We start from the raw sequence: 11,789 nt of genomic DNA, 5'->3' as shown, positions 1-11,789 counted from the left end.
TTGACTTTACAGAATTTCGTTTGCTTTTATTTTAGTTTCAAAATGTCAATTTCTTCTATTTGTGTGTGTGTGTGTGGTGTTTCAATTTTTTTGCTATTTTACACTATTAAATTACGCTTTGTTTGCATACAATTTTATAACATTTTGTAGTAGACCTGACTTTTTTAATTGTCTCTTTTATTATTACGGAGAAAATGTAAGACATCATGCAGGGTGCCAATGTCATATTGTTTCAAACTACATATAGCAGAGGTCAACTTGGCTTTAATAAGAATTTAGTAGCGCAGAAATCAGCAACCTATTCTCCAATTAGAGGAGCCCAAACAAACGCGCCCTGAGGCTATTCCATCCTGCAGTCTCTTCAGTCCTCCAGGGGACGTTATCAAGCTCAAAAAGAAAAGCATTGTAATGTTCACTTAATTACATTCCCATAAGAAACCCCACGTGATTACTTATAGTTACGTTTCGTTTATTCCTCTCACATTTAGTGTAAATCATCCTAAGCCATTTTTGACCAAGGGATATAAAGTATTGCGGTCATGTATTATGTATTGTGTAATCTTTGGCTATATGTTTCTCATTTCGATTTTTACTGCGTCTCTTATTTAAAATTCCTTTTGTTCATTTTAGACCACATTTATACACATCCACTCACTTTTTTTTTTTTTTTTTTTTTATCCAGCTTAGTGTTAGAATTATGCTATTCAATATACAAATATAACGAACTGAACGGAATTAAATACTTATTTGACTGAGGGAACAAAAAAATAAATGTGTGCGTTTAAATGGTTATTTTTCCTAAATCAATAAAGTTGGATTTATGTTTGGTTGTGTTCTTCACAGCATTATCGTAAGTGTTTCTGGTTTAAACGAATGACAAATAGTGAATATTAATCTCGGGAGAGATCTACAAAGGTCTCTAATTGTTTATATGAAATGTTTCTTTTAATTCACTCACGCTGAGAAGGCTCGCGCCTGCTGTCTGTCCGCGGCGGTTCTCCCACAGAACAGCTGCCAGACCGGGAGCAGCTTCGCCATTCCCAGAGTATATGCATCAAACCGTCTATTCTCATATAGCAGACCGGTCCCGAGCCTTACTTGAATGCACGCCTATGCTAATGAGTTCAGACGGGCTTATAGAGTTTACAAAGAACTTATGCTGTGCCCTAAAACGTGGGCTATATTACACAGTTTATAAGTACAGTTTTGGTGATTCCTCTAAAACTAATGTTGTATATGTCGTATTACATAGGCCTACAAGTGCCAAGAAGAATTCGAATTGTTAGACATTTAGTATTTCTAAAATATGTTTCTTTTTTTCTTTTTTTTTTTTTCTTTCTAAAAATCCAGGTCTTAAAAATCCACACGGATGATGCTTAAATTATTTAGCATGATCTCATATTTTTGAATTGTGCAATTACGGGAATTATTATTTAAACTTATTTTTAAGGAAAGCTCCTAAAAGGTCACATGAAAAGTGATAAAAAAATACGTCCCCTTTCAAGAGAAAGCGTCTGACATTAGCCCTTTTTTTTAATTTTCTCTTTATTTCACCCTTTCTTTAAATCTAATAAACTTTATAAGCGTACTAGTATAAGTGTATTTGTACCAAAAAAAGACAAAACAAACAATCTGACAATGAACAGTCATTTTACTGTCACGGTCACAGGCTCGTCTGGTTTAGTTTGGCCTATAAGTCAGAAATGGTCCATATTAAATAATACATCTTTTTCTTCGATAAAATCGTCTCTCATTGTTTTCTTGATGAAAAAAAAAAGCGTCTTGTGAAAGTTCACCGCAGTCTGTCACATCACTTGTGATACATTTGTCTCTCAGTGTCTTTTCGTTTTACCGAGGATGCTGCGAACCCGGTATTGGGTTTAGTGCCGGTTGTCCCCCGGGCCCCAGGCCGTGAATGAGCACTCTGGGGACTAGCGGTCTCTGGAGAGATGGATGCGGTGTGGACGGAGTCCGGTACATACTGCTGTACATGGCAGCAGCGGCTGCGGCCGCTGTCGTGCTGTCCACGGTGCCTAATAAACTCGGGTGGTAGAAATACGGGGATGGGAACATTCTCTGTAAGGCCGAATAATTTCCAGCTTCAGCCAGCAGTTCTAATCCGACAGCCGTCTGCCTCTTCCATTTCGTCCTGCAATGAGATCAAAATACAAGAAATCAATTATTAAACTCTCCACATGGCTCCTTATGGGCAAGATTAGGCTATTCGAGGCGTGCATGTTTGATTCTGGCACAAAAAAGGTAAACTTCATTTAAATACGAATGAAATGGGCCGCAAATTCAGAATGTGTATAATAAAAACGATAAACATGCTAATTGATTGTGTCTAACAGTTTATTTTTCCCCGTCATTAATCCGATTATATTTAGCCAAATTGTGATGCCTATACTAAAAATATAATTATTGCTATAATAAATGTAATAAAAATATGACAATTGTTTAAAAATGTAAAATTATTCAGGAGTGAAGAGCTATTCATGAACAGCTAATTGCAATCGAATGATTTAAAATAATATAATATACAAGATGTAACATACATTTTCAGACAAGCGTGTTAAAATGAGTTGATCTACATATATTGTTGCGCCGTTCGTTTATTTAAAACATAGCTTAATAATAATAATAATAATAATAATAGTTATAAACTTGAATAACTAATAAATAGGCCTAATAGCCAACTAATAAAATCTCTAAGTTTGGCAACTGCAAATATAGATCCAGAAGTAGATACAAAAATGTGCTAAAAATGCTTGCACAATCAAAATAGCCTACTTGATATATTGTACAAAATATGTAGTTGTTGTTGTTGTTGTTTTTTTTATTATTATTATTAGGCTATATTTCATGAATGATATGTGGAGACTTACCGTCGGTTTTGATACCACGTCTTGACTTGTGTGTCTGTGAGGTTTAGGGCTGCTGCCAGGTCCATTCGGTCCTGTACACTGAGGTATTTCTGTCTCTCGAAACTGCGCTCCAGCTGGTTAAGTTGATGGTCGGAGAAGGCCGTCCGCGCTTTGCGAGGTTTTTTAGAGCGGGAGGGCGGACTGTCTCTGGAACTAGAAATTTCCCGATCGCCCTCTTCTTTTGTTCCTAAAGAAGTAAATGCAATGAAAGTTCATGAAAATGTATTAAAAAAAAATTGTAGAAGGGGTCATTTATTTATTCATTAAGTGAGTTTACTCAAAATGAGAACACAGTGTAAGAATTTAGTAATTACTGTTTAAATAAACGGTTTATTTTGGTAACTTACGGTTGCTAAAGGCCTCGATTTTATTCGCAAATCTAAACCTGTTTAGGTCCGATTATTTCGTCTTGGTATTATAAATATCAGGATCTTTAGAATAGTCAAATACCAGGTGGCCTATCCAAAAATAAACTTATTTATTTCACAGATAAATTTGGTCGTCGCATGTAGACGAAAATATTACAACAAAACGAGCAGGATCGATATGTCAATCTATCTCTATTTGTAGCAGTTTTTGCTGGGCTCCGTGATCCCCCCTCAAGGAAGAACAATAATCTCTCTAATTGACTCACTAGGGAGGATCCCACACCGGGCAAAATTCACCAGCCTTTACATCTGTTATGCTAATATCAGAGAATAACCTTAGCGACAGCCTACCAATATTGTATTGTAATACTGGTCCTTCATGAAAATACAGACAAATAAACAAAGCCTAAAATTTGACTTGAATGTTGACGACTATAATAATAATAATAATAATAATAATAACAATAATAGGCTAATAAAACGTGCCTAAAAATATATCATATTAAAATAATATATTGCAGGTATTTTGTACCACTGAATGCTTGTAATATTCCAGTGGTGGATTCACAGCATTTATTGTTACATCCAAGTTAAGAAATCTGTACTATTTTTCCACACACAAAAAAAATAGGCCTACGCTTTAATTTGATTACTTTGTTTAATGTACGCATGACAGTTCCGAACCGAAGAATTCCATAATTCTTTGTGCTTTTGATTTTACAATGAAGAAGAATACAATTATTTAAACTCATATGCTTATAATTTAAATATTAAACAACACGGATAAGTTTTTATAAGCATTTTAAATTTCATCATTATTATTATTATTTTAGTTATTTTGTTTGCGTCGTTGTACAATGCAATATTAATATTAGGCTCTAAATAAGTAAGCACAGGGCAATAACAATAATATTTGTACATGTCATTTTGTGGGTGCTTTTTCTAAATCTCACATTGTTGTTGAATCAATTATATAAACAAGTATTAATAAATGTCAAACAGATGCGTGATCTAAAGGCTTACCTATGTTTTTATTTATTTATTTAATTATTCTGTATGTAAAACGCACTCTTACCGTTACATTTCAAATCACTCTGCATGTCATCTCTTTTGTCCAGTTTGCTTCTGTTTTCATCTAGCTCTAGTTTGGGCCTGATGCCGTCCGGGGCGGTTCCGTTCTCTGTTTTGGGGCTGTGATGCGGAGATGGGACACTGGTGCTGTAAGGAGCGCACGCTGCTAGCGGTTTACTGTCGCCCAAAATGTCTTTGATTAAAAAGGAGGAGGTGGCAGTCCTGGGGGCACAGCCAGCCTGACCGAGCGGATGAGGCTGGGGTGAAAGCTGCAAACTCTGAGCCTGATTGTGATGATGATGGTGATGGTGATGCTGAAGGCTGTCTTGGACCAGATGCGGTTCGGGATGCTCCATCGTGACTGAGATCGGGGATGAGGGGGCTGTTCCCACAGTGTCTATCTCCGAACATGGTGATGGGGTCGCCTGACTCCTGAAATCCGCTGTTCTGTTACTGTCACCGAGTCGAAAATCTCCGTTCATCAGTACTGAGCTGCCAGAATTGGTTGTGGACAAAATAGTGTCTATTCCGAAACTAGACCCACTGGATCCTTCCATAGTACAAGAAAAAGGATGAGCACTTAAGTCGTCTTCATAACAACTTTCCTGCACAATGTTTTAAAAGGAAGAAGAAGAAAGGGGGAAAAAAACAAACCTTAAACGGAATCAACGAACAGGTTACTCAAAGGTTAACGCAGTAAAAAAGCCCCGAAAAAGTACAAAATAAACATTTCTTACGCGCAAATGAAATAATCCTTGCACTAAAGCAAAGAAAAAGAGAAATATAGCCTGCGCTCCAAGATGTTGCTACATTCAAGGTGAAATGTGGAAAGCAAGTGGATCTGTGTAGTCCACGTCCTTTTGTTATGGTTATTGAACTTTCTATCAAAGTTGAGGTGTGGAGAGATTGGGATGCTCTAACTCCTCGACATCACGCTCCCTTTTGCCACTAATCGTTGTAGTGTTGCTCTACAATGACTTCCTACATTGACGTCATATTTTCTCCTTTATTATAACACATTCCTCGTGTTCCCCATCTCTCCTCTCATTGGTTACATGGCCACGCGCCTGTCCAATCAGCGATTTGTACTTCATCATTACACGTTAGAGCCACTCATTGATTCCTCAATGCTCTTTTGAAACCTTCCCTCCGCTATAGTTTCTCAGACGGCATCTTAGACATTAGACATAGACATAAATATGTTTATGGTTACACTTTACATCACTGTGTGCATGATACGCATATTGCTTGTTGCAAAAAAATAAAAAATAAAAAATATATATACTACACAGCAATAACAGCAGCAGTAACGTGAAATTAGCTGTTCCACAAAATAGTTACGCAAAAAGTAGACTTTAGTTCACTAAAATTACCAAATGCTAACTAATCAATTACACTGTAATATCAACTGCAAAGTATATTATGACGCCACTGAATTAAGGGAGTAATTCAATTGTGAACTTAATTTTATCATTGCATTATTGCCTTATTCATTCAGCTTTGGATTTATAGCCTATGTGTTTTCAGTGTATACTGATTTCTCCAAAAGAAAACCTCACCATAGTAATCTCTACTGGCAAACCAAAATTGTGTCATTTATTCTTTTAAGAGCACAGGGACAGTGAAACGTGATAGAGAAATAAGCCCGTTTTGAGCTGATATTCATTGTGTGTGTCAGGGCCTTTGAGTGAAAGCACTGCTTCTAAATAGCTCAAGGGAATGAAATGATGGCGAATATTGTACATGACATACGCCCGGCTCCTATCTTTCTTTCTTTTTTTTTTCTTTTTTTTTTTCTTCTTATTCTAAATAAACCCTGGGCCTATTCTGGCTTTATAGCCTAATTCAGCTTTAATACACACTGCGTTAAATGGTAATATTTTCAGAGTGGGGAGTAGAAATTAAGAGCTAACGAATATATGCGTTTAAGTCATCACCTCTCCTTAAATATTGTAAGGGAAATAATAATCTCAGCCTAACACTGTTCACTGCGAGACTCTTGATTGTTAATGTGGAACTACAGTTCAAAATGTTTTGTATGCCGCTGAGTGCGAAGATTTATTGAGAGGAGGATGATGATGATGATGCGATATGGAGCTATGATGGCTTCGCCAACAGACGGACTCAGAGCTGGTTGTATCAGGCTGCTGTGTTCTCTAACGTGGGTTACGCTCGAGTTTTCCGTGGATCACTTCACTGTGCTCCCAAACCTGTTTGCAACCTCCTCCTGTAACGGATCGAACCGAGATTGTTTAACCTCTTTTATTTAGCTGATCGACGTGGGAGTCATCATTTAGGTTTGTCCTACGCACCGCTTCAATTTATTTATTTTTCTTCACAAAAAGAAATAAATAGTTTTTAGAAAACAGTTTTGTGTGGTTTTACATGTTTATAGTTTTTGTTTACGTTTATTATGTAGTCTATTCGATGTGCCTATCTATTTTGTTGTAAATGATTTAATGAAAGGTTATTTGGAAGTAGATTTTAAATAGCCTATTACAATCAAACATATAAGAGATTGCATGATCGTTGTATTGTTTTAATTACCAGCTATTCGCATGACAATTGTTTTTCCGGGGATAGACTTGGCAAACTCTTGAAATGTTCACACTGTTTAATAATTCATACTGATTTACATGATTGTACGGGAGATTGTCTTTTACATTTTTTTTTTTTTGTTGTTGTTGTTGTTTTTGTTTAATGTTGTTATTTACGTGTCACGTGTTTTGTTATTTCTCGAGGCGACCTAATATCTGACCTGTTACACATAATATAGAATTTCTGGTTTGTAAGTGTCTGCAAATTGTGTAACTAAACACTAAATCTACGGTGTTGCATATGCTCGAGTTAGTATGAATTATATAAATTGTGTGCTTGGCTTGTTGGCTTGCCATTCTTAAAATGTCCGGATTCTGTTCTGCACTGAAATAATGAAGTTAAGTCGTGGCTAATTGGTAAATTCTTGTATAGCACGCACCCCCTGACATGATTTTACACACGTTCAGTAATAACACTAGGCGGCGACAAAGTCATCTAAGAATTCCTGTCAAAAATCATTTGAAGTTTGCTGGTTAATGCAGGGCAAAACCACTCACATACCCACATAAAGTTTTACCGACAGCCAAATTCAATTAACTGCATAGGTGGCTTGCATATCTTTCGTTAAATGGAACAATTAAGATAGTTAAGATAGCCTACAGTTAAAGTTGTTGGATAGCCTACTCTGACTTTACAGAATTAGGCAACATAAATAGCCTAACATTTTTACAGTCACATCTAAATATATTCTATGGCCAAAAGTAATTTTAAAACATTTTACGTAGCCTATAATACAATTTGGCCAGATGATTCGCTGCACTATAGCCTGTCCTTTTAAAAATTAATTCAAATTTACTAACTAATTGAGTTAGAGAATGAAATGTGTTTTGCCCCAAGATATGTGAAAACGATCTATTGGCAATGTATATCTTTCCGTTGAAGAAAATCAAAGCGATGACTGAACACGCCAGTCAATCTCATGAGACTCAAGCAGCATGTTCATTAACAGTTCACTAATTGCTGCAACTCACTGAGCCTCAATCAATCGCTTTATTAGGTTTAAGGGCGCCGCTGGAACAAATTGAATACAACCAGTCAGGGTATCATCTGATCAGCCGGGGCTGATGGTCGATGATCGGACAGTGAAATTGTAGTTTGCCCTATTGATTCCCCTCGCGGCTTTTTGTTGAAACTGTCAGCGACTGCTGAAGGCCTCGCGCTGTTTGCAGACAGGTCTTCACATCTGTCATGCAGCCAAATAACAGGACATTTTCCTTTATTTTTGCTAAATCCCGTATATAGCTATTTAGTGATGCTTTAAAAGGCATACTGCTATTTTTCTCATTAGCCTACTTTAACTGTTTGTTGATGCTAGAATTGGGCTACAGTGATTTCTATCAGACGTAGGGCCTATTAAAGTGTAGCCTATGTGCATAGATCAGGGAAATAAGCAATTAGTACAGAATTGTGAGGCAACAAATAAGAAACCACATGAATCCCACGATTAAATTGGTCTTTAAATGAACAGAAACGAACTGATTACTTGTCTGTGTTGAACGCGAGCTATTCATGCTTCACACGAGTATTGATAAGATACTTTTGCACCGTAAGCTTTAAACATGACACTATTTAAATGAAAGACTTAAAGTTGATATTATCAACAGACTTCCCCCATATATCATGCATATTTCAAGTAAGCCTATAGGGCTACCATAAAATCTGAATCATGATGTAAAAACAAATGTCAGATGTGTGTTTACAAATATTGCTGTAGATCTATGGAAATGGATTTAATCACGTATTCGGAATTTGTATTAACCTGTCTTTGGAGTTATTCGATGAATGCAAACAAGATGTTATTATATAAATACAGTACAGTTGTTCATTGTTTGTTCATGATAGTACACAGTTCATTAACTAAAGTTAACAAATACAACTTTTGATTTTAATAATGTATCAGTAAATGATTAAATTAACATTAGACTATTAATAAATGTTGTAGAAGTAGCTATTGTTAATTCTTAGTTCATGTTAACTAAAGTAGTTACTAATTAAGTAAAGTAGTAACTAATTAAAACCTTAAGTGATAACAAATATTACTATAAATCATATTTAAAAGCAGAAAACAACTGTTATGTATTTACATAACATGCAACGAAATATTTTAGTGAGACACAACATTTTGTGCATGCTAGGTAACATTCACATAATTATTTTTACAAATCATTTATGTTGTCAAAAAAATAAAGGTCCTGTGTTGGGTATTAAAGCGTATTTCATTTGCAAGTGTCATACAAGCAGGCTGTTCGGGATGTACTGTAATAAACGGGCAGTGCGCTTGAGCAGGGACAGCATTGGACAGGGCACACAGTCTCACACACAAAAAAATACATCTTTAATCAGAGAATCATGGGTCTGACAGAAGACAAATTCGCTGTCTCTCTCTAAACATGTCTAACATCTCTATTTGAGCGGACAGGAAAAAGGCTAACACAAAATTGTTATGAAAGTCAAAATTCAACAGGAAATATTATTTCAGAAGCCCATGTATGGAAGGTTGGTGCTCCCTGTGAGCTGTGACATTTACAGCAATGGCTTTCAGGATCCCAATATTACAATTTTTTTTTTTTTTTTTTTTTACTAGATCTTAACAGTATCCCCCCCTCTTCCTTTCAACAGTGCTTGAATTTACACTGTAATAAAACATGTGACATTCAAGTTTAATTTGAAGTGCAGCTAGTATTAATCCAAAGGCAAACAAGGCTGGGAAATAATAAGCCTAGGAGAAGGACACAGAAGGGCCCATAGCCTAGATGAACATCAATTACAGTTTTAATTCAACAGCCAAATCAAATGTTAAAATATGAGCGAAAGCATGAGAGCGGGGTAGCGCGTATAGCGCGTATCAGCGAACCTGTCTCGTTTTGTTTACGAACAACACCAATCCGTCCAAGACCTAGCTACAATGTAAATTTTAGTAAGTGACGATGGCACATGTGACATGCATCACACGAGTGCCCATCCCCACATCGCATGTCTTTGTTAGGTTTTCTGATCTATAGTGCTTGCTCAAGGAAAGCACATTGATTTGTGCGCTCCGGCCACAGACCGGCCCTGACAACGTTGTTCTAGCAGTCAGAAGGGTCTTTACAATCACCTAATTACTAGAGCTGTCAATCAGCGCGGGCCGCGGCTGGCTCTGACCGTGTCCGCGAGCTGCATTCCTGCGCGCGGCTGAGCGCGTGATTGATCCGTGCTGATGGCGTCGAGCCGCCTCATGACGTGTGATTCTGTGGCGCGTGCACGCTTCACAAAGGTAATCGGGGGATCAGGAGGGGTCAATGCCATTTCCTATTACCTGAAGTCTAAAAGAAAACAAAAAATCACGAGGAAATAAGCCAGAAGAGTGGGAGAATGAGGGGTGGTGGGTGTGAAGACTGCATTGCTCAAGGGGCGAGCGAGCAATTGAGCAAGACGCGAAAATGATTTCCTTTCAAAGCAACAAAAGCCAGATTGAGATTGTCCAGCACTGCTTTAGTCAGATTTAAAACCGTTCGCACGTTATTACAGTGATAGGCATCAGCACTGACAGAATGTTTGGAGGCTAAATCAGGGATAGGTCTATCTGTGTGTTAGCTGGAGGTCTTCACTGCTGTCATCCAAATTTAGTTCGGCACCTATGGCAGACCCAGCTTTCAAAACCAGGTTTTACAAAACAATGCATAGGCTAATTGGCTAATTTTAGCATGGCTATTTTAATACGTTTATATCAAATTAACCTATTTCTATTCTATATGTTTGTAACCTACTGTAGCCATTGTGCATTTATCTGTCTAACAGGCCTAATTACGAAAATAAAACTAAATTAATTGTAAGTAATTGCGGGTTTATGTAATATTGTACGTTGTGAAAAAAAAAGTAAAAAATAAATAAATATTTTGTTCGCTACTCCTTTTAATAACACAATTAAATAAAGCAAAATGAAAACCTTCCAGATTCTAAATAGTTGAATATGAAAGGCTGACCTTAAGAATTTCTGTGCAGAGACCAAAAAACAGAAGCTATAGGCTAATAATAGTAGCTGGTGGCACTAGTAGGTAATAGTAGTAGACTACAGTAGTAGTAGTAGTAGTAGTAGTAGTAATAGGCTATTAAACTTATAAAGCCTACAACAATAACATTAGCAAATTGTATTAAATTATTTAGATATTACAGTATAATTGTTTTGTTTAAAATGTAAATATATATATATATATAGCCCATAATGTAGCCTCCCAAAAAATAAATAAAAATAAATTATACATATACATATATACATATACATACATACATACATATATATATATATATATATATATATATATATATATATATATATATATATATATATATATATTTAAGTTTATTACAAGTAGAATAAATGGTGTCAATATCAATATTTTGTTTTTAAACATATCTAGGCCTACCACAAAATAGTCGCACAAATCGTTATTCTATTTCGTTTTAAAAGAGTCTTTTTACTTTTACTGTTCTATTACTTTTTTTGTAATATTGTAATCTTGCCCTATAGCAGCTAAGCTACAGTTGGCAGTGAGGAAGACGATGACGGCCGCCTGTCAAGAACATTTATATTCATTATATCCCATCGCACTGTGTATGTCGGCAAGATCACTTTTACGTGCCCACTGTGTGCGAGAGAAGAAACACGGCAACAACACAAGACAACACAATGTAAATCGAGAATCAAGCGGGTAAACAGTGTGCATATGGCTGCTACACCTGAAGGGAGCAGTACAAACGTCACTAATGAACCCCAGCAAAACAGTGGCACGAGTAATGAGAGATAACACTGCATTTTGCAACACTGAAAATAAAGGTGAAATCATCA

The 11,789-nt window shown here is 36.4% G+C and overlaps 1 protein-coding gene across 1 annotated transcript; it reads right to left on the bottom strand.

Moving 5' to 3' along the window:
* Nucleotides 1-1,338: 1,338 nt before the first annotated feature.
* barhl2 (BarH-like homeobox 2) lies at nucleotides 1,339-5,348 on the bottom strand. The gene is made up of 3 exons (XM_084424792.1): nucleotides 4,368-5,348; nucleotides 2,886-3,111; nucleotides 1,339-2,149 (listed from the first exon to the last, which is right to left on the bottom strand). The coding sequence occupies exons 1-3, from the start codon at nucleotides 4,918-4,920 to the stop codon at nucleotides 1,849-1,851; spliced, it is 1,080 nt and encodes a 359-aa protein (XP_084280918.1). The 5' UTR covers nucleotides 4,921-5,348; the 3' UTR covers nucleotides 1,339-1,848.
* Between the last annotated feature and the right edge of the window lie 6,441 nt (nucleotides 5,349-11,789).

The sequence above is a fragment of the Rutilus rutilus genome (genome assembly GCF_951802725.1).
Source record: "Rutilus rutilus genome assembly, chromosome: 12".
Taxonomy (NCBI): Eukaryota; Metazoa; Chordata; class Actinopteri; order Cypriniformes; family Leuciscidae; genus Rutilus; species Rutilus rutilus.
This window is presented reverse-complemented; position numbering and strand designations above follow the sequence as displayed.